Source organism: Pholcus phalangioides, unplaced genomic scaffold, assembly GCF_987345545.1.
Source record: "Pholcus phalangioides strain wild (caught in Gottingen) unplaced genomic scaffold, Ppha-v1.0 ptg000003l_1, whole genome shotgun sequence".
In the NCBI taxonomy this organism is placed as follows: domain Eukaryota; kingdom Metazoa; phylum Arthropoda; class Arachnida; order Araneae; family Pholcidae; genus Pholcus; species Pholcus phalangioides.
Window position 1 is genome coordinate 880,582 of NW_028301596.1, and position 25,177 is coordinate 905,758.

The 25,177-nt window shown below is 35.3% G+C and overlaps 1 protein-coding gene across 5 annotated transcripts in view; it reads right to left on the reverse strand.

Annotated features, from left to right (window-relative positions):
* The window catches only part of CaMKII (Calcium/calmodulin-dependent protein kinase II), a 159,281-nt gene that overhangs the window by 11,566 nt on the left and 122,538 nt on the right, over positions 1 to 25,177 (reverse strand). For 3 of the 5 annotated variants that reach the window (XM_089242209.1, XM_089242195.1, XM_089242202.1), the window contains 3 exons: positions 7,150 to 7,233; positions 3,333 to 3,408; positions 3,122 to 3,216 (listed from right to left, as the gene is read on the reverse strand). In XM_089242209.1, the coding sequence (XP_089098335.1) occupies positions 3,122 to 3,216; positions 3,333 to 3,408; positions 7,150 to 7,233 (255 nt within the window). The remainder of the gene's footprint in view (positions 1 to 3,121; positions 3,217 to 3,332; positions 3,409 to 7,149; positions 7,234 to 25,177) is intronic. The other 2 variants (XM_089242216.1, XM_089242207.1) reach the window with 1 other exon arrangement.

Consider the following 25,177-nt stretch of genomic DNA (forward strand, 5'->3'; position numbering starts at 1 on the left):
AATGTGAAAAAAAATTTGGAGCTTCCTGGGACTTTGCACATATTACCAAAGATTTGTCCAAAGCTTCTCCAAAATAGTGAGACCCTCCGCAGACTCATTGAAGCCAAACAAAAATTCTTGTGGACCAATGAGTGCAAAGGTGCCTTTACGTCACTAAAACAACCCCAACATCAGCTCCAATGTTGCCATTTCAATGAGCAGAGAAAGAATTCGTCCTCGCCATGGACGCAAGTGACAATGGGATCGGAGCTGTTCTATCGCAAGAAGTGGACGGCAAAGAACATGTCATTGTCTACTTCAGCAAGAGTTTGTAAATGGGAGAGGAATTATTTGGGAGGGAACAAGAGAGGAATTATTGCGTTACTAGAAAAGACCTGCTCGCAATCGTCAAAGCTGTAGAACAATTCCATCACTACCTCAAGGGTTGGATATTTCTCTTTCGCATGGACCTCAACTTATTAGCAGTTAAAATTCAAGAACACAGAGGGTCAAGTAGCTTGATGGATACAATGGCTGCAGGAGTATGACATAGAAATGCAGCACCGCAAGGGAGCATCGCAAGGAAATGACGATGCTCTATCGAGAAGATCATGTCCACAAAACTGTCATAATTACACCAAGGCTGAAGAAAAGACGGGCCCGTGAACCACACAGTGAGACAGATAATATCACAAGTGACGATCCTTGGAGTGATGAGAACACCCCAAAGGCCCAACTAGAAGATCCTGACATATGACCAATAATGGACTTGAAGGAATCCACTGGGAATAAACCAATGTGGCAAGACGTTGCCTCTTCCAGTTCCATAACCAGAAGATACTGGGAGCTATGGGACTCCCTGGAGATAGCGGGCTGTACTGTAAATGGGAGTCGGAGGATGGAAAGACGATTAGATGGCAACTCATACTACCATGAGGAAGAGTGGAAAAATTTTGAAAGAGTTGCACGGAAGCCAGATTGGTGACCACGAGAGCACCAAATTTTTACTAGTGTAGATGCTCATGGGATGAGATCTTCAGCTGCCAGGTTACCTGCTGTTTGCGTGACCACCAGATACTCTTCTTCCACCAGAAGAATACATCGAGGGACTCCAAGAGTGCCTCAAGGATGTGCATCGAATCACCAGAGACCGGATCAACATCAGCTCCAGAAAGATGAAAAGCTGCTACAATGTGAAGGCCACGTCTCACGACTTCAAGGAAAAAGACCTCGTCTGGCTCTGGAACCTTCTGGAACCTGAAAAGGACTTTGCCCGAAATGCCAGATATCTTGGGAAGGACCCTGCAGAGTCGTGAAATAACTGAACGATGTGGTGATTCAGATTCAAAAGACTCCATCAGCAAAATGCAAGATGGTCCACTTGAACAGACTAGCTCTTTACCAGTGAGTGACAAAGTGCGACCTACAGACTTGAAGATAGAATTGTCGGGAAGAACAATTCTTAAGAAGGGGGCAATGTTATGAAAATTGTTTTATCATTATGTCATTGTCCACCTGTAACTATCGGAAGTGAAATTTGTTATAAACCCCTGAAAATGCTATCATTGAGCGATGCCAAACCGGAAATCATCGATGGTAAAAGCACCCATATTTTGGGAATGCTTCAATATTTCCTTGAGATGGGAAGTGGGGTGTGTCTGGTCCTTCAATGCCAAACAGGAAATGTGAAGATATACTCGAATCTTCTAGATTGATCTAGAAACTTTCATACAACCTCAGATGGTGGTGCAGCCAGTTGTGAACTATGGTAGACTTTTCTCTAAAATTCTCAGTATCTTTAAAAGTGATGCGAGGAATATAGAGGATGGTCAGATGTCAGAGTTGTTGGATTTTATCCTTTTAGCGAAATCTGCTAAATTATTTCCCTGATCAAACCTCCTGGAAAAAAAGTAAAAAAGTAATTCAAAATCTTAATCTTCCAAATGTTCTAGTTTCAGAATTTTCCTTCAAAGAATTTTTCCTGACTTTTGGCTAAATACTTTACATTTTCCCTGATCATTTTTCCTTTCTCTTATTTCCCAGTCCGTATATCAGCCAAACAGTTTGTTAGTTCAAAAAAAAAAAAATCAGTACGGAGGCCATCATGAGAAACTGGGGAAAAAATAAGCAGAGCAAGTATAGCTATAAATGTTAGAACAAATGACCCTTCATATTAAATTTTAGTTTAAAACAAAAAAATTTGTACCTCATAAAAAAAACTAATACCTTCTCTTTCAAAGTAGACAGAGAGAGAGAGAGAGTTCCACCGCATATACAACTATCATTAAACCAACAATTATAAATAGGCTCAATAAAGACCAGTGGGTGATGTACGGAAATTTTTAATTTAAACATGAAAAACTTAAAATATATTTTTACTCGATAATGACCAAGGTTTTTTAAAAAACACAGATTCCAAAGACCCAGGTGAGTTTAGGAGTAGAGCAACTTAAAAAGATATTTATCCTCTTACATTACTCACACATTTGAGTAACAACAATAATGATAAAATAACAGAGTGCTTTTGATTCTGATCCTTGGTTGTAAATTCCTATCCTAATTATTTATGTAGGTCACACACAGAAAACTAATAAATGATCCGAAACTTTATTTGTAAATTATTTGTCATAGTCCTCGCAGGAGAACATGCTGTAAACTGTGACACAAGTCCCAGAACAACCAGTGCTGCTGCAGAATAATCTCAGTAAGAATTATAAAAAACTCTTCTGCATAGAAAACACTATAAAGGAATTTTTACCACAGAACATTTTTTAAGTGAGCTGAGGGCTCATTGCAAAACAATGCAAAATGTTCTGCTTTGGGGCCATAGTTTCTGAATACACTTACTTCCCTCACGATTACTGTTTACTTAAACATTCTAGTAATATGAACTACAACAGCAAATGCATTAAAATTGTGGAAAAATCAAAAACTGAATATTTTATGAAAAAGTATTTTATCTATGATTTGTATTAATGACTAGTTATCACGGCAAACTTTTTTAGTAATTGATGTTTTATCAAAATAAGTGCCTATGGGGTGCTCATTTAAAAAATGTTCATTTACATAAAATAAATGCAGGTAAAGGTGACTCTTGAAAATGCATGTATAAATCAAAGCGTGTAACTACATGTGCAATTACCATTATCGAAGTAAAACTTATGGAAATCCATGCCTTCCACTAAATTACCTAAAGACTCTGGTTCGAAGGCTGTCATGTGAGGATCACAAAATTTTCTGAATGTGGAGAAAAAAAGAAAGTGAAGAGTAAAACAGGAAATCAAAAATATCATTTATTACCCAGAAAAAAATATGATCACGTTTAAGAAAGTAAAATATTAATTACTACATACGTGTAATTTTCAAAATCTCCACTGTTGACAGCCTCTATAATTTGCTCAGTTAACTTGATAACTTCTTGCTTCCGAGCTACATAAACAGGAATTTTTGTTTGGAAAAAAAAGCTGATCAGTACTTAGCTTCTGAAATTTCCATTATTCTATGCACATTGGGTTAAAACATTTTTTTTTCTTGAGTTATAAGTGGAGTTAAATGACTATGAGTGTGGTAGAGTTAGCATTCCCATAAATTTTTAACATTACTTTGAAGACTTAAAATATAGGGTAGGCAAAATGTCCATGACACATTTGAAAAATTGATAAAAATCAACTGATTCACATAAAAAAAAGTGGAATGTGCACAAAAATATATCATTATGCAAATATTTTTTCGGTCAATTAAAAAATAGTTTCAATTTTCAGTCATAGATGGCACTGTATCAAAAATAGCCAACGTAATTCATAACATGGGACATAGCGTGGATGGTGATGAAATCACCATCGTTTGTGCATCACAGATGCATCGTTTCTCTTATATTTCATGTATGGCAAGTTTTTCACGTTAGCACCATCTACGAGTGAAATTCTGAATTATTTTTAATTCATCAATAAATAAATAATTACAAGCAATGATAAATATTTATTTAATATAAATTGCTAAAATATTTAATATAAATTGCTAAAATATTTAATATAAATTGCTAAAATATTTAATATAAATTGCTAAAATATTTAATATAAATTGCTAAAATATTTAATATAAATTGCTAAAATATTTAATATAAATTGCTAAAATATTTAATATAAATTGCTAAAATATTTAATATAAATTGCTAACCAACTTTTTTTTATTTTAATGCTCTGATTGGTTAATTTTTCTTAAACATGTCATGAAGTTTTTGCCTACCTTGTATTATTGTTTGGCTAATATCATAATCCTTCAGCATTACCTTTGTGATATAAGCAGTATATTTACAGCGTAGACAGATAACAAATAGGAACTTACAAAACAGATATGTTAAGCTCTGAATGTATATTATGCCAATAAAAGTTACGCAAAAAATTTATATTTATTTTAATCAAAAATTGAAAAATATATATTTTTTGAATTTTTTTATAAAGAAAATTAGGAATATGATTAGTTAAATAAAAATTAACTCTTCAGTTTTTGAAACAAAGTGATTTCCTAAGATCAGACACATTCAGTCTAATGACAATATTAAAACAATTTTTATCTACGTCAAATTTTTACATTCCAATTAAATCAATGAACGAGGATGATCTTAAAAAACATGTAGAGAACAAATATCAATTTTCCCACAACATAACTGAGAATATTCCTACAGCATACATAGAAATTCCATTATAGGAAAACAATACTGAAAGTCACTCATTATTATCTTCAAATACATGCTATAAACTGATACTAAAATTATATTTCTAAACATTTCATTATATTATCTGAATTTTTCACACATACTCATGCACTCAATCTCCACAATACATGGATGCAAGCATTGTTAAGTTCAAAAATTAAATTTGAAATGTGAATTTTCAAGTAACAATCTTGATAAATATCGAAAAAGCAACGCAGAAACAATTTGAGAACTCTGATATTTGATTGGTAATGAAAGAGCACATATTACAAATTACAGAAGTGTGTATCAAATTTAAAGTGTCACAAAACTTCTTCTGCTAAAGATGGTCTGTAAGCAAGAAAAATAACTACATCTTAAAAGATTGTTTAGGATAAAGTTTTAGCATGCCTGATTTATAAATATTGATTCCGCTATTTTTTTTTTACTCGTGATTAAATTACAATTCCATATATATATGCATATTCTTTTATTACGTACAAACTAAAACTTCTAAACAAATGATAGAGGACCAGAGAACTTATTTACATTAAAGCTAATATGTTGAAGATCCATTTGATTGAAAGAAAAAGACAAAACTTGAGTTTGACAGTGAAAAAAAAATCCAGATGGAGTTAAAACTATTCTGAACAATAATTGAATTGATTGGTTATTGATAGTGTGTGTGTATATATATATATTTGGAATACAGTGGAATTTCAGTTAACAAGTGACTCGATTGGATAGTGTTTGGATATACGAGCAAATTTTGACAATAAAGGAGTGATAATTTATGTTACGAGCAAAAATTTTGTGTTTAGTTTATGTAATCACAACACTGAATCAATGGCTCTTAGTTTCTGCTCACATTCTCACTGTGGAATAACATATAATCTTCAGCAAACAAAAGAAACCTCACCCTTGGAGAGTTTTCTGGAAAACCATTTTAATATTGTGCGCTGCCTCAAAATCATTGATAAAGCTTGGAATGAGATCACCATTAGAACCCTCAATTCTGCTTCCTGAAAACTGTGGGTTAGTTACATTATTGAGCGTGACTTTAAACAGTTAGCTCATTAACATGAGTTTTGAGTTTTTAATAGCGACCATTTTTTGAAGAGATCGTGTTCTTAGGGAAAACCATTGAATCACATAAAAATGAGGACAACATTCAAGCACTACTGAAGGAACATGAGTAAGAGTTCACCACAGATCAACTAATGGATCACTATTGCATGCAACAGCTAGAAATTATGGAGTACTTATGGATGGTTACTTGTCTGAGAAGAGAGAAATGAAAAGTCCCTCACCTCAAATGAAATTAGAGAGATGTGTAAAATGAGGGAAGCTAAGAAAAATTTTGTGGAAAAGAACCATCCAAGTAAAGCTGTAGCAGTGCAAGCAATGAATCTGTCCAACGACAATGATATATCTCATTTTTGCAAAATCTTGAAAAAGAGGCAAAAGCAAGTGTCATTGGGATGTTTCCTATTTTGAAGTGTCACTAAAAGAAGAGGATTACGGTGAGCCAGCAGATAACAGTGAGTGCTAAACAATAGTCCTCATTACAAGATTCATTGAGAGACTGGTTATTTGGGGAGATTAAGATTACAAGGAAGAAAATTCATCACTGCCCCCCACGGGACTTGAACCCCGGTCTCTCGATTGCCGGACGAGTGCTCTACCATCTAAGCTATGGCAGCAGATAGAATGTTTCAACCCTGGAGCATATATATATGTTGAAAGGCACCATACCGCACGTGGCCATCTGGTTGGCCTATGTCATTCACGAGATATTAGTTGATTAGTGACGATGTCCATGTACGGTGCCTTTCAACATATATATATATGCTCCAAGGTTGAAACATTCTATCTGCTTCCATAGCTTAGATGGTAGAGCACTCGTCCGGCAAGCGAGAGACCGGGGTTCAAGTCCCGTGGGGGACAGTGATGAATTTTCTTCCTTGTAATCTTCATCTCCACAAATAACCAGTCTCAATGAATCTTGTATTGACAAGTGGAGAGGACATTTCTATATGCAATAATCCTCACTTTCATCGTTTAAAGTAGTTTAATTTGTAAAATTGTATTGTATTTTATGGTGCTATTTTATAATAAAATTATTATCGCATTGTATAGTTGATTAAATTCTGTTTTAATAGTCATTTTTATGTGAATGAATCATACAATTTTACATTATTTCCTATGGGGAATTTTGATTCAATGTGCAAGTGATTCAGATTACGAGCATGCTCACAGCTCACAGAACGAATTATGCTTGCAAACCGAAATTCCACTATATAATTGTGGCTAAAACTTCATTGAGTCTCTCTCTCTCAATAATTATTACTATGTTAAATTATTTTATCAAAGAAAAAAAAATGTAATTAATGTAATGTAGTAATGTAACATGGGAGGATTTTGAAAACCTCAACCCAATGAAAATACAAGAGAGATTGAGAATTTGAAATACTTACCCATGGCAACACCAGCGCTTGGTTCTGAGGGCCTTTTTTGCGAGAGTTTTATGTCAGGGGGATGTGGTGAGAGTGGAGATTTAACTTTGAGAGAAAGGAAGGAAGACCAAAAAACTCATATAGTGATTACAATTAGCACAAAGAACTTAATGAAAAATCAACTGAAAAACATGCTTATATTTAGAGCTCTGCAGTCAAAACCATGAAACAGGGAAAAAACATTTGGAAGCTATCTGAGGGATAGAAAGCCTTGACACACTTCATTTTTCATTTAAAAGAAAAATATTTTTTCACTAACACTTGACAAGAAAGTTTAGACTAAATAAAAAGTTACTTGAATAAAATAGCACACACATATAGATGATTGTATATATAACCATCTGTGAGATGACTTCATTATATCTCATACATTAACTCTAATTTTTCTATCGATGATAGCATTCATTCAAATAACGAGATGAGACAGGGATTGCCAATTAAAAATTAATAAATTTATGTGTTTATCAACTTCACGAATATCACTATAAATGAGCTCATATTAAAGTCTGAGGTAAAAGCGCTAATTGTGTAAGTCACATTTGGCTTCTTTGCTCTTCTATTACCACACATGATTGGTTCATGCCACTTATGGTGATTTATAGTCAGTTTCATGTATATGTTACTGCCAAAGCCCGAAATTGGGCAGTTCGTGAAATGGCTCACCATATCAGGAATTGACCAACTTCGTTGTAAATTGACCTAGCAAATGCCAGAATTTTAGGCTTTGGTTCAGCTTCGTGAGCTGGCTTTGCAAGCTAGCTCACGAAGTGGCCAGAGATCCCTGGCCAAAGTCCCATTAGAAAAGATATTATTCTAGGTCACCGAAAAGTTGGCATTTTTTTTTTTGGGATAATCATGTCTTCATTAGCTATGGCAACTCATCAAACTGCAGCCACAACGCAGTAACCCTTTTTACTCCCTAAAAATTTGACATAAAAAACTATATGTCTGTATCATTATTTTTCCCTCATTTTTTCTCTTCACATGGAGCTAATCAAACACAGCTAATATATATAGTCACGCATCCCACATTGACCATGAAAAAAAAAAGTATGGACTTGCATTTACCAATTTGCATTGGATCAAGAAATTATATGATTGAAAACAGATTATCGTTATATAGTGAGAGGCAGCATTATCATCACATGCCATAAAATTTATGCTGTTGTTGACATATCTTTTAAATCAGTGTTAGTACCACCAGAAAATGCACTTATAAGTATTTATTTGATCCACAAAGTTAAATTAATTGGTTAATTAATAAAATAGGATGTTTTGTTTCTGTAACGTGCTTTATTGTTGCACACTTTTATGTACTACATAAAAAGTAGTAGTACAGACAACTTCATCAACACTGCTGGTGATCAGATGATGCAAAATAACTATTTTATTTGTAAAAAGTTGATTATATTGGAGAGAAAAACTGGTGGCAAGTTTGAAAATATATGGAAGACTATCAAGCTAGATATAAAAAATATTGTTATAATGGTTTCAAATTATCTTCAAAAAATATTGTTACAGAGATTTATTGTAGTAAAGAATATCATTGCATTGAGAGGAGTTTAGCTGTAGCCAATGAAAAACCAAGATTAGAAAAGTATCACTGTAAGGAAGGGAATTTATCATAATATCAAGTATCATTGTTGTGAGGTTTCACTGCATTGAGGAAAAAGTGGTATTTAACTGAATCTTCTAATCACCTTTAATAAATACTAGCACAATATTTCCTCGTTTAATTTTATTGATTACCTTTAATAAATTACATTGACTGATCATTTGTGTTTATCTATTTTGCTAATAACTTCAAGATGTCAAACAGAACCACACTTTCATTTTGTTTTCTTTGAGTTGTTCAATGTTTTATATCAAAATTCTTATAGTGACCCTCAAATCCTAAGATTATTCTGAAAAGCTAGCATATGAGTAGAATATATGATTACATTCCTGACCAGAAGCACAATCTCATTTTTTTTAAATGCAGTTTATAGATACTACTGAAAACAATTCCACACACATACTTCATTATAGCTATAACTATCTGTAGAGTGTCTTAATATCAGTTTTAAAATTAAGAAAATCTTGATTGCAATCAGTTATATCACATGCAATTACTGATATAGAAAACATATATCGAAACGAGCAGAAAATAAGTTTTATATACCAAAACAAAAAAACCATAGAAAAATCTCAGCTCAAATATAAAATTGAAAATAAACTGAATTATATACCAACTTTGGTCATCGGTATTACTATAAAAAGAATTATTCAACAAAACACATGATTTTATGAAACCTCTTGAGACGTTTTGGTAAAAGTTGGCAAGAAAATTCAAGTCATTATTGCGGCAACAGAGCTCTAGTTATAAGCTGAAGACCACGTGAATAACGATAACAACAACAAAAAACATACTGAAATAAGTCAGTCTGCTAATATATATGCATGAATAGTTTTTGCTATAAATAAAGGCTAACAAAGTCAGAATCTTACAATGCAAGCACATTCAGAAGAAAATGATTCACAAATGTACATAAAGGAAAAAAGAACACCCACCACACAAAGTGCAAGTGCAACATAGATGGTGCAACACATAAAGAGCTACCATTTGAACAAAAAAAAAAAAAAAAAAAAAACAGAAACCAAATAGCGCAGACGCATTTTCTTAAATGAACATGCTCACAAAAGATCATTAAAAAAAAAGATTTTTACGGAAGAAATAATAATGAAATTTTTGTCAAGTCAAAAGTCACTATAAGACCTTTATAACAGTACAGTTGATCACATTAAACTAAATTTCTCATTTGATCATGCATTCTGCTATTGTGAATATGATTTTCTTTCCCAGAATGAGTCGAGTGAAAATGATAATGAAATCACTAAATAGATATTTTTTAAAAATTCATTCACCGTCAAAATTTTACATATTAATTAACCTTTTTGCTCTCATGCTCAAACAGGGAAAGCCAATACATCGGTACCTTGAGTGGCAAAGAATTATGATGACACAAGATGCATTGATTTTCATTTTCAACATTACTAATCAACATTACTAAACCTTTATATTATTCACATTATTCTGATAATGAAATCAATGTACAGAAGTTTGCACAGAATTATGAATATACCATTGATACAGTCAAAGCTTGTTTTTATGAACTCATACAGACTTTAACTATATGCTCATGAAATCAAAAGTTCATAAATGGGGAAGACATTTAAAGAAATGGTATATTATTTGGGACAAAAAAAATACATATAAAATTGATTTGCTGTCTGTGTATATGTATACAAATCTACAATTTTAGATCGATCGTTGCCAAATTTTCATATATACCAAACAGAGCCTAGTTTGAACGATAGGCTACTTTAAAAGTGCCAGAGCAGGGCAAATGCCCGAAAATGGTGAAACACTGTTGAGCAACGATGGTTCTAGGGCCTCTCTCACACACACACACACACACAACAATCACTTTTGGAATACTTACAGTGGTTCCCTAACAATGTGTTTTGGATATGTATATGCCTTTGCAATGATTTGTCACTTCTTTAATGCCACCAGTATTATATGTATAAAATAGTCTATCCTTTTGTAATAGTTTGTTACTTTTTCAATCCTCCTCAGTAGTTAAAAACCTGGGCAGCACCGGGTATTATAACTAGTTAGTCTATAAAAAAACAGTCCTGCATGTACGAATTTCCCTAAAGAAATGCTTATGAGGCACAGGTACAGTAAAGCAGGAGTCCATAAAACTGTATGATTCAAGCTGTATAATAAAACTTGAGGTTTATGCTTAAATGAGTAGGGTTTAAAATATCACTACTACTACTTTATTGCATACCGACACCGGTCATATTGCAGTGTAGCAATTTACTACCAATCAAGTTGGGATGGAAATGAAAACAAATATCATTAGTATTTTGCAGATATACATTTTCTATTCAGTTGTTTCTAACAGTAGTCTATTCAAACAAAACACAAGTATATATTTCATGAGCAAAAATGCATTTTTCAGCAATATTCATGAAAGCAAAGGGTTAAGACCAAATATAAATTATGAAGCCTCTCTCTTATACTAAATCTATCTATATTTGAGTTTGTACCTTAAACATTCTTCAACCATGGGCGGAGATACGGGGGCATGGGGGGCAATGCCCTCCAGCGTCAAAGGTAAAGTCGACCGATCTAATGTATATATGAATTGACATCATCATTGTGCCCCCCAGCAATAATGACTGTGCCCCCAGACTTCCAAGTCTATCTCCGCCTATGTCTTCAACTGGAAAATAATCCAAGTAATAAGTAAACAACGTTCCCTAGAATGCCTCAAGTTACAAGCAAATAATGAGAATCAAAAGACACGAGGAAAAACTACAATCAATACACAACAGCTTGATGCTTGTCAAAATCAACAGTATAATTGCTGAACCGCAATGTGTAGTGTATTTGACTTTTTCAGCCAAACTTTAATTATTCTCATGATACTGTACAATTAAACCTTGTTAGCGCTTCACCTGGGTAACATGCCACTCCACTTACCTGGGTCAATTTTTGGACATCCCAAATCATCCTCTATGGGGTTCTAATGTTAGTTAAACTCTTGGTAATGCATCACCCCACTCTGCTTAAGAAGTCACTTTAGGTGAAAGAACTCTTTTTAGGAAATTACCATTAAAACTCTTCGTACAATATACACAATGAGTCCAATGTTCACTCTCATCATGTCAAAGATCTACCTAACATTTCAAGCAGAAGCTACTTGAGCCTGCTCCCTTCCCACCCATCTTTCACTACAGGCTTGCTTACAGATTCTTTCAACATTGCTATTTAGGATTTCGGAATGGTTCAGAAGGAATTTTTTTTTTCTTGGCGAGTTACGGTTCTTCATCATATCACTTTTTTATCACTAGAATACCCATCTTCATTTACTCACTATATTGAGTACCTGATTTTAATGTATTGTAGTAGCTAGAACTTATAACCTGAAGGAACATACTTGATAGGAACTTAAAGGGCATTTCTGAATAGCTCCTTATCCATTTTGTGCATGCATATTGAGGTTAATCTTTACAACCACTGCACAGTGTAAACATGTCTCTTTTTCTATTTTTTTTTGGTATTTTCATGCACGAGATATTTAAAACTTAATATATTGAAAAAAGGGAAATGTACATGTAATACTGATTACACTAATAAGATATAATGTAAATGCTATTAACTAATTCATTTTGTGTTACTTTATAGTTTAAAAAAGAAAAGAGATTAATAACAAATTAACTGATTCTTATGAAATGAACGACGATTGCCATGTGCCAACAGAAAATAGATTATTTTTTGTAGAACTATTCGAAGGACACTTTAGTCCATAGTTTTCATCCCTTCCCCCTTCTTGAAATTTTTTTCTTTTCATCACCTCCGAACAATCCATAAGAGCCCATGTTACACCTGTAACTTCTATCACCCCTTTGGATTATTTCATTGCCCCCAGTAGGTGAAATTGCCCATTTTGGGAAACACAGCCTCAGTTCCTTGGAGAGTCAAAGTGAATATTTCTAATCTATGCATTTGTTTTGTTCTGTATTTTTGTCAAATAAAATTATAAAAAAAAATTTAGGACCATCATAACAACTTTTGAATATTATTCACATCAACTTGGCTGCTTCACTAAATCTATATATATAAAATTGATTGTGTCTGTCTATGTATGTTCTCTCTACAAATCTTTAATTTTAGACTGATCTTCACCAAATTTAGCATATATATACCACACAGCACCTGACTTGAACGATAGGCTACTTTAAAAAACCTTCAGAGCTGGGCAAAAATGGTTTCTGGGCCTCAACAATGACTTTTGGAATGTTTATTTTGGTTACCTTTGTTCCTCAACAACATGTTTCAGACATGTATATGTCTTTACAATGGTTTGTTACTTTTTTAATGCTGCCAGTTTATGGGGAAAACTCAAGCAGGGAAGGGTATTATATCTAGTGAAAAATAAAGTGGAACCGTTTGGTTCTTGCACTGGGCTCTTTGATTAAGCTTGTAATTTGAAGCATCACTGCATTTTTATTGATTGTCTTCCCAATGTTAACGTACATTTCTTTTTCAGAACACATTAGCATGATGTATACATTTATAGATCATCTTAATGTTTTAACACATGCTTATATTTGATTAAATACCTCTTAATTAATTTAATGAATAAAAATTTCCTATCTACCAAAATATGTGAAAATAGGCATAATGCGATGAGCAAACACAATTTTTTTTTTTAAAAAGAGGAGTTTATTATACATCACTTTATTCAGGTTATTAAAATTTTTCACCAATCGGGTACGTCCTCGTGCAGTTAGGTATTACTTATCATACCATTCCCAGATCACAACAGATGTGAATATACAAGGACAAAATTTGTCTGAATTTTTAGCATGAAATCAATCAAATACAAAGGTCACAACAGGCAAAATTGCCTAGAGAGGTGACAAAAATTATGTCCATAAAAAATATGGATGTCAAATATCCCCAAAAAACCAATACCTCACAATCTCATTGATGCCCTGATCAAGTTTATCAATAAAAAGTGAAAAGGTATGGGCTCAAGGACACTTCCTTGAGGGACTTTCGACACCTAACCAATCAGAAAATTCCCCATTCACCATAACCCTTTGTGACCAATCTCACAACCATGATCCTATCCAATTCAACAAGTTGCCTCCAATCCCCCCCCCCCCCAGAGATCTAATATAAATGATTTAAGAGTTTACCCTGTTAGTCACAATCGAATGAATCCCTATGATCAAATGAAATCTTTCTCTCTCTAAATACAGTAATGTATTTATATAGTTTTTTTTCTCAGAATACAACATAACTATGAAAGAGACCTTCTGAATACTATGCCAAGGCAAATTTTGAAAAGTAAAGTTGGTTGTCTTTCTTGGGAATCGAACCTGGGACTTTTTACTATCCAGGCAGGCAGGCCAGGCGCGCGCGCACACACACACACACAAGCATGCTTACTAATAAACAATAGAGACACAGCTTTTGCAAATACCGGGGAAATTATTCCTATATACTCAACATGCTCATCATACTTACGGTACAAATATGCAAATAGTCAGTGCCCAGAAGAGACAACTAGCATTGCTTTCCGAATTTTATGTTGACATAATATACAGAAAGTTTCTTTCCTAAATATTTTGTAGGCCGAGAAAACATCTCCCTCTGTATTACTATTACTTTAACACACACACTAACTCAGGTCATATCATTATACAGCAATTTATTACTGATCAAGTTGGGTTGGAAATCTTTCTCTCTAGAGAGTCATGGCATACTTCCATACTTGTCTTGAGCATGAAGGGAAACTTTGTGAGGGCATACTGAGAAAGCGCCACCTATTGGCAATGCTCTTTCTGCACTTACTATTGCCCCATCTCTCTCTACACTGTTGCCACCTGGAACGACTATTGCTGTAGTAAAGAAAGGCTACTACTACTAAACCATACATGCACCTCGTCCACATTCCTTTGTGGAACTTCTAATGAATTGGTATATGTTGGAATGTGCGTGTCTGTGTTGTGCCACCACCACTTCAGCCGACCACTGTGGCAACAGTGGGGTTTGAACCCTGGCCCTCACGATGAGAGTCCATCACTATGACCACTTGAGCACCACAGCGGCAGTTAAGAAAGGCTGTAGTATCTCTACTCAATACATTACACTATTATGCATGTTACAGAAAAAGGGAAGTTGTGTCTCCTGATGTATAGTTAATATGCTTGCCCAGATGGCAAGAGGACCTGAGTTCATCTCCTGGAGGGCATAACTAACTTTTCTTTCAGAAGTTCAACTCTGCATAGTATCCAGGAAGTCTCTTTCCTAAATAAAGTGACACTTTGTCTAATGGATACAACAAAGACAGACAATAACTCAGGCCTATCATTATCTGTGTGACTTACTGCGCTTTTACCCAGAAAGATGGGTGAGCTGAAGTGGAGATTCAGCACCAACACTCACCTGAGTTCTGCAGTCCAGTCACTCTCATCTCACTCCATCATCCCACAGCACGTCCAACCAACCAGCCAGCCAGAATGGAGCCAAGAAACATGCCCCGGCCCTTCTAGGAATCAGCCTGCAAAATGGCCATGCCCCTGCCACCCCAGAGAAGAAACCGGGAGAACCATTTGTTGTATCCCAGTAAATTTTGTGCAGATCTATGCAGCAGATGATTGCCTCGCGACATGATTACACGATGGAGCAACATCTTTACAATTTGCATGTATATTCCCCCCCCCCTCCTTTCCTCTATTCTTTTAAAAAAAGAAAAAAGAATAACTTTGTACATATGATATAACTATTAAACTAACTATCAAAAATTTTGATTTTTATGGATGTTCTCACGCTGGTGGGCATTCCTCTAATGGATATAGATTCTGTTGTCAAATTATCTACCACATGTGTGCCTGCCAACATAATAAAGTCCCGCTAAAAGATTAAATTTTAACACTAGTCATTATGGTCCAGAAGTTTAGGCACTAAAAATGGTCGAAATAGGCAGGCCAAAAGAGCACTGAAAATGCTTAAAATAGGCACTAAAAAAGACATTTATAATTTATGGAAGGAAGAAAAAATAACTAAAAACTATGGTATTAAGTGTCCAGAAACTAGCTGAAAAATTGGTTGCACTTAATCCATCAACTGTTTTAATTTTAGTTTGTAACAACTGCATTATTATCCATGTTAAATTGATTTTAAGCCCAAAATGAAATGTAAATAGACTCTCGGGATTAGGTCAATATTCTAGGGCCACCATTACCAGACATGGAGGCCATAGAGAAAATGATCTATGGGGCTCGTTCGAGTTGCCAATAATTCTCGTTTATTACTTGTTATATAATTTGGAATGTGTGATCATAGCTACCTTGTTCAACTATAAAAAAAATTTAACTTTTTTTTATATATTGCCACATATGCAGGACTTGACCCTGTGCCCGACACTCCCTGATGGTGACTCTGGTCAATTTAGTTGAATATTAAATATTGTACGTATAAAATAAATAGCCATTGATGTTTGCAATGCGTTTATGGTGTGAAAAAAAATCAAAATAACATGGAGTGAGACAGAGAAATGCTCCTACCCCACCTTGTGTGAGCCATGACATCAACTGATGACCGCTTAGGACAGTCATAATCAGTTAGACTTTACATATACAATACAGTCCAATGCCTGAACGAGAAATTTTTATGTGAAACATGTGGAGAAAATAATTTCTAATTTGCCTTTGCTTTTCTAACATGGGCTGCATTTCATCTGATACAAAATGATCCACTTCTAATATCACTCAGTCAAAGCAATGTTAATGTATGGCAAAAACCAAGTTCCCCATCTTGCAGATCACTTATTTGCATTTAAATGGGGCCGGAAGGGAGGGGGTTTCTGATGATAACTAGTACTGAGAGAGTTAACATTTTAAAAATTACAATTCTAAATGCTCAAAATATTTAAGTTTTACAGATTATGGCCTCAGAAATTCACTAATGAACTTAAAAATATGCTAAATAGGCATTAATGGCAGGAAAATTAAAAAAAAGGCATTTTCACCAAAAAATCAGAAAAGAGGCAAAAAAAAAAACGACATTTATGGCATTTTGCTGGAACTCGCAAGCTCTACTATAATCATCTTCAAAATTACTTATTCTTATTAACCACACATGCACCTTCTGCACATTCCTTTATGGAATTTCTAATGAATTGGGACATGCTGGAACATGTTCTCTGTGGTCCAAACATATTTGTTATCAGAATTGCACTTATTTCATGTTTTGGCTGGTGCTGTCATTTGGCTTCCATATCTTGAAGTAAAGATAACTGTGTGAATTTTTGTGTTATACCAGTATGTTATAGGTCTATCTGCTCTCCATAGAGACACTTTTTTAAATTGGAGACTGGTTTGCATTCATGCCTCAAAGCTGGAAATCCACAGAAAACCAACTACTATGTGCCAACGGGGTTCAAAACTGGGTTGTCATGAGATACTCTTCAGAATTTTACTGTAACTCCAGCCCAGCTATTTTATTTCTTTATCTTTTACATATGTATATACACTGCTGGCCACCGTAAATGCAACACCCTGAAGGAAGCATGCAAATAATATGAAATTTACAACATGCATTAGCGGAGGTGAGATATGCAAATGATTAGAATTTTAGCGCAGACGCACATCACGCGCGCCTGTGGCGCCACTGCAAAGCGCTATTTAAGGCTTGGAGATTTCGACGATTTGAAGTACGGCAATTGTGTTTTTCTTGTGGTTTTTTCAAAAAAACGATCAATTATGCCTCGTAGAAAACAGCGATCATCTTTTGATCAAGTATCTGAGTTCGACAGAGGAAGGATAGTGGCCTACCGAGATTGTGGATTATCTTTCAGGGAAATCGGTAGTCGTGTTGGACGAAACCAAACAACTGTAATGCGGATATGTGATCGTTGGATGCAGGAGGGTACGATGGACAGACGTGTTCGATCGCATCCACCTCAGTGCACCACTTAACGTGATGACAGGCGTATTGTGCGTATGGCAGTGACGGATCGCTCAGCCACATCACGAACCATAGCACAGCACATTCAGTCTGTACCGCATCATCCAGTGTCTGCGCGTACCATTCGATGCCGTTTACAGCAGAGTGGTCTGTCCGCAAGACGTCCATTGCTTCGTCTACCCTTGACGCAGAACCACAGACGTCTCCGCTGCCAATGGTGCGATGAAAGAAGGATATGGACGGCACAATGGAATGAAATTGTCTTTACTGACGAGTCACGCTTCTGTCTGTAACACCACGATGGTCGGATTCGAGTCTGGAGACACCGTGGAGAGAGGATGCTGAACAGCTGCGTTATGCACCGCCACACTGGTCCTGCACCGGGTATTATGGTATGGGGCGGTATTGGATATCACTCTCGCACTCCTCTAGTACGCATTGCCGGTACTTTAAAAAGCCAGCGCTACATCTCCAAGGTGTTGGAGCCAGTTGTCCTTCCTTACTTTCAGGGCTTGCCCACAGCCATATTTCAACAGGATAATGCGCGACCACACGTGGCACGCATTGTCCAAAGGTTCTTCGTCAATCGCCAGATTGAATTGCTTCCCTGGCCAGCTCGCTCTCCGGATCTTTCGCCGATAGAAAACATGTGGTCCATGGTTGCTCAACGATTGACCCAGATTACATCCCCAGCTGCCACACCAGATCAACTTTGGCAACGCGTGGAAGCTGCTTGGTCTGCTGTACCCCAAGAACACATCCGAAGTCTCTTTGAATCAATGCCGAGGCGTGTGGCAGCGGTGATCTCCAACAATGGCGGCTACTCTGGTTACTGATTTTGGCAGGAACCACACTTCACAGAAGTCTATAAATTTAATCATTTGATGCTTGGTCAACATGTTATCTACAAAATAAATATTGTTGCGATATCTCTTGTCTTTCTTGGTGTTGCAATTTGGGTGGCCAGCAGTGTATATATATATTTTTTTTTGTAACCGCACATGCTCATCCCTACCCCTCCAATGACATATACACTTTTTTTTTTATTCTTGCCAGTAATCCAGTTGGAAATAATTCTGCCACCACCTCTGGGACAATGAGCTTATATTGTGCAAGCAACAGAGCCTGGTCATGCTCGCAATTTAATAAAGTAAGTGTTTTTTATCCCCACTGGAATAATTTTCCAGAAATATTCAAATTTCCCCTTTAAAAATTTTTTGAGCATTTCATGTAAAATGGATGAATTTGCTAAACACACTTTTTTGTGTGTGCAAGAAGATGAAAACCATGACTTTGGCTGATGAGAAACTGAATTCAGCACGGGACAAAATTCTTGAATGGTAAAAAACATGAAAATTTTGAAGGTTGGGCCATCTGATTTCCATAAAATTATGAAGAGTGTAAGGGATGACATTATAGTGAAAGCAGTAGTTCCAAACCATTTTTTTGCCATGCCCCACCTAAGAATCTTGTAAAATACTGATGCACCCACCCCCTTTCAAGGGACACGTGGTGGTGGGGAGGGACATGATAATCGAAATTGAAAACAGATTTGTAAGTTAAAGCATTGAAAAAAGATCTTTAAAGGCTGTTTCAATCAATTTTTGTGAATTTGAAATGCTTTTTGAAGGTTACACTCAAAATTTCCTTGGAGAAATTATCTGTGCTTCCCTCTAACCTCAAATTTGCCTATATTCTTCTCCAACCCCGTCCAAAAGTAAGTCCTACTTACTTCCATTCCCTTTCCATGAAGTGTACAATACAGACACAGAAATGAAGAAAACATTGAGAAGGGGATGAAAGTTGCCAGTTGTCCTTGTATAGAAACAGGGCGACTCAAATCCTTATGCAGGAGGAGTAATGCATTGAACTGTATGTTCATTAACTATTGGAAGGAGCTCAATCCACTCATAAAATTTATTAGGGTGGCTCAAACAGCCTCAGCCCCCCCAGGTTCCAGCACCTATGTATAAGGTGCAACCTCCCGATAACAGATATCGATGGGACCATCCACTGATGGATAGCAAAATATCCTGAGGGAGTAAATGTAAAAGCGTCCATTATCAGGAAACGTCCAGTAAAAGGGAGCACCTGTTAAGGGAGATTTTACTCTGTAGTTTTAATTATTTAAAAAGGGGTCTCTTATCCATGTGGGGGAAGCCTAAAAGAGACTATTAACCTGTTCTGAAGTAGGGGTTCTCAACTTTGGAGCTGGCGTGGGCCAAAAAAAAATTTCCAAGTTGAACATTGGCAACAAGTCATACACTGTATGGTATCTCTATTCACACAGTGACGTCTTAACGGGGGGGGGGGGGGTCCCAGGATTTCAAGTTAAATATGGGGAGCCCCATATTATTGGAGAATTTTATTGATTCTGAGATCATTTTTTTCATTAAACATGAATTTTCATTAAATCTGAAATTGTTTTCCACTGAATATGAACGTTTCATTAATTTAGGAAATGTTTTCATTAAATAGGAATTTTTAATGATTCTGATTGCTCCCGCTCAAAAAATTAAATTGCCCTTTTCAAAATCATATTGCTCCCTTTAGGGCATGGGCCTCATGCTGAGAATCGGGAGGAGGAATTCAATTGATATTGTACTGTCCCTATGCCACGACAGTGAATAAGGTAATCAAAGCAAAAGAAATGGCAATAAAAAGGCAAACAAGAAATGGCAGAAAAGTTGTTAAAGGTCAGGGAAAAACAATAATTATGGTAGTGGTTCTCAACATGTGCATTACAGTTTTTAGGAGTATTGCCGAAGTTGCCACGTCTGGGATATTGATGTGTATCTATGTAGTGGTTAGAAGCAACCAAAGTTATTTGATTCATAAAATCATAATCTCCACTCAAGGAAAGTTTGAGAAACACTGAATGATGGTGTTGGAGACTAATCAGAATATAGCCTATGCTGTATAGCATTAGCAATTTAAACTAGATTTTCTGCTTCAAGACTGCAAGCTGTGAACAAAAAAGATGTCTTTTTGATACATTCAATAACATGAGTGATTGTGCAATTTTTTGAGAACAAGATTTCCCAATTAGGAGATAGCGATTTCAGGTGGAACCTTCCACCAGCAGGGCCATTCATAAGCAGCTTAAATGGTTTTATGTTTAAACTGGATATCAGCAAGTATTGCAGACAGGAGTGGATTCAGCACATATCCAATTGTTATATCATTCCCACAGTTTTTCAATAATTTTTTTTTGTTCCTAAATTTTGATCATTAGCGTACCCCCATTCTCAAACACTACATACATGGTATGTTCTAAAAGTTCTGATTTTTTCTCGGAAACACTAGTGCAGCTATGGCCACAGATATTAAGGGGAAAAAGAAAGAAACCATGAAGAACTACCTAAAAAAAAAATTACAGAGAGACCACTCAAAGAAAGTGTAGTTGTACCCTACGATCAGATCCAGAAATTTATAATTCCCCCAATTTCAGTCTCACTAAAGACTGAAATTGGTTTTCAGCAGTTTTCCAATTTTCAGTCATAAATCACAGCCGGTCGCCCATTTAAAAATGCCTCTCTATCTCTCTATAGAGAGCAGGCAGACCTTCACCATGACACTTTCATACCATGGGAAATTTAAGCATTTACCATCTTTAATTTAAAATATGGAACAAAGTATGAGCACTTGATAGTCTGAGAGTGCATCTAGTGTTGTGTGACTTTTCAGTGCTGCCGTCTATACTTCATATTGTGAATGCAGTGTAATGATTGAATATTTGTAGCGTTGTAGGCCTGTTGCTCTCTTTGGCGAGACTTTTTAACTGGGAGATCGGCTCACATTCACTCCTCGAAGTTGGGAGCCACAGAAAACCAACTTCAGCTGACCACCACTGTGGCACCGGTGGGGTTTGAGGTCCAATCCTCGCGATGCAAGCCTGTCATTATGACCACTCGACCACCACAGCGGCAACCAGGGCAACAACCAAAAACAAAAATTGGCACTGTCATCCAAATTTTGTACTCATTTTGATGCCCACTCCTCATAATTTTGAACGAACAGCAAACTTGGTGCCATTCTTGTTCAGCAGTCAGTGCACCAGACACCCTTGCCTAGTTGTGAGCCTGCCTGCAACTGTACAAACGTTCAAGCATTACGCTTCATTCACAATTTGAAATAAATATGGCAGCACTATAACCTCATGTACAACACTAGATATACACGTAGACGGTTTAGTATGCATATCACACTTCCAGCGCAACTCACTTCTAAAAGGGGGGTAAAACGGTAGGAAATTGCCCAGTGACGTTAGACTGGAATTGTTCCCAGTTTAAAAGAAGGAACAATGGTACCACTTATATATTTTTAACAAAATACTCTGGAAGTTCCAGCATAAAACCAATTTAATAAGCAGCAACAATGAAATTTCACTTGAGAAAAGAATCAAGGAGATTGCAGAAACTAATGCCTGCTTTATGACAGCCTTTCTTAAAATATTGCCACATGTGGTAATTTTTCCCAAACTATTACAAAACCTTTGCAAAGTAGTTTCCTCAAATATTTCGTAGCAGAAACTGAATAGCAGTTTTTTCCAAACACGTGAAACTGCATCTCATAATATATTTAGTGGGATTCTAGAACTTACTAAAGAACGGCTATTGTGCATAAGGTAGGTGTATTTTTCATTTGAATTTAGTGAGAGAACTTTAATTAAAAAGGTAGAAAATAAACAAAACATTCATCAATTTAACTTAAATAAGAAGCAATAACTGAAAAAGAAGAGATGAAATAATGGTGAAATTATAAGGTCATATTTTCATTTTTTTAGGCCATAAATGCTTGAATGTTTTCAAGATTTTTAGGTCATAAAAATCTGAGCCCTAGTGATGACTTAACAAAGGAAATAGCAACACTTCACAAATTATGATGAAGTGGAGAGATCTCTGCTTATTTGGATCAAATATACAAGTGCTCAAAAAGGACACAAGTGCACCAGGATTAAAAACTACTTAACAACTGAATTTCGTCCATAAAAATCAGCATTTCTATGCTATATATAATTTTCCCTTTCAAATTCAGTTAATAGCAACTCCTCTTTTACAGTCATCTTGCTTTGCTTGTAAAAACACAGATGGTAACACTAGCAAGAACACAAAACAAGCACAATTCTGAACAAAACAAAGAAAAAAAATTCCATTCCTAGTAGAAGTAGCCATTTTCTTTATTCTCTTGCTATAATTTCAAAGGGAAGCTCTGAGAGCATTGTGAGGGATTTGTATTATGAGGACCAGGAAATCCCATGGGTGAGGACCAAATGGGTCTCCCCAGGGGTGGGGTGTGGTACAAAGAGGTTTCACTGCGGCTATCAATTTGAAGATAAACAGAATTTTTTTGATTTACAAAAAAAAATTGCAAAGAGATCATAGAGAAGAATTAAAATGCACAGTTCCAGTGTCCCCATAAAATCATATATATATAAAAAAGAGGTACAACCAGAGTTACTAAAAAGTAAAAGGAAATTTGATTCCAGACCAATCAGTGGAGAATTACACACAATTATGTCTCAAAAATCATAAAATTTTGTACCCAGGATTTTAGAGGTCTACATATTGCACACCAATAAAAAAAACATGAAATCACTTGAGAGATAAAGTGTTCAAGATTTTCTTGTTAAAATTTATTAAAATAAGAATTTATTCTTCATCAATTATTTGTATTTTGTTGTCATCAGTGACGTTTTGGTGATGAGTGGGTGAAAAAAAATATTACAGATTTCACAAAAGACTGTAAATAGAAATTATGCCCCCATAACGCTGAATGGGGTTTAGCGTTATGAAAATATAACCAGAATATGAATTTAGTTCATATTCTGGTTAATTAAATATGTTAAAATATCAAGTAAATTAAATCGGCTAAACATTTGTTATTTTGAAATATGCATTTCAATGAAATCGTCATGAATACGACAAAACAAATGTTTCGATAGTGTCCCCAGATCACCTTTTGTTCATAAAATCTTTGAATGCATTACAATGACTTCAAAAATTTCTTATTGCACTCAATCTATATTCATATCAAGACTTGAGAAATTAGAAAAAAAATTAGGCACAAGCCAAATTTTTTCTAACACTTGCATCCTCAATAGGACAGTGCAAGGAAATTTTTTTACCTTTACAGTGACTGCTTCCCATGTTGGTGGACAATACTGACATGAATTGTGTACTGTCTTCAGATTCTTATATTTCAGTAGAAGTATAACATTTTACTTTGAAAAATTTTAGGCACTAATATCAATTTGTTGCCAAGGTGTCCCGGGAACTCTCAAAAGCTCCAATTTATATGATAAATTGACGATACAGAGGAACATTTGATAACACCTTGAGACAAAATTTTGTCCAATAGTGAGGAGTGTCCACCCATAAATAGTAAAATACATTAAAGCCTGTGGATGTAATTAAAAAAAAGTTAATGGGATATGTTCGTTATTAGGGAGTGTCCATTATGGGAAGTTCTATACAACCTGTTTAAGCTATACCCCAGCTCAAAAAATAAGTTGCCCGACTTCATTCCACAGACCCTTATCTCGCATGCGATTGCTGTTAGTCTATTGAAATTATTTTTTTTCTAATAGGTATAAGTGCAAAGGTCAGGGCTGGACAAATCCGAGGTGCCAGGTAACCATGGCAACTAAAAAATTGGTATTGGCAAGTAAAAAATGTTCTTCATGTAGTTACTAAATTGCAGACTGAGAGCAGTACAAAATGTTTTGAATTTATAGCAGCATATCTGCCAACATGAAAGAAGGGTCAGTATGTCACGAAAAAAAGTCAAAAGCAGATTTATTTTGGAACTTTTTCTCTCGGAAATTTTTTTTTGTGCCGCTTAGATTTCTTTGCAATTTGCCCAGAACTGTCAAAGATAAATAATTTAAACAAAGAGGTTCAACAATTATTCATTAACACATAGCTGCTTGCCATAAAAATAACATCAATAAAAAGAAACTTTTTGGAAAATATGTACATGAATCAACTAGTTAGCTGATTTACTTAAATTAGCCAAATAATGTGAAAATAAAGTTTTTATGTACAGAATATTCCAATACTATGTACCTATCTATAACGATGCTGTAGGGACCTAAAAAGGTTATTGTTATAGACAGGTTATTGGTGTAGACAGTTTGGGAATTTTCAATATTTCCTATTGAATAGGAATTTAGCAGAGACTAAAAAGAAATATTGTTATAGACAGTATTGTTAATACACAGGTTTCACTATACATATATTTTTTGGTAAAGTGAATGAACAGATCACTCTAAGCCTTGACTTTATGAAAGAGTGGATATTCTGAAATATAATTCTGTGGATGATGCTTTTACCAAAGAATACAAATTCTTTTAGCAGCAATCTATTGATGACTAAATCTACATCCTTTGTGAGCAATAAAATGCATAGAAAAAATATTCATATCTGCAGCGATAAAGCAGAAGTATTACATAAA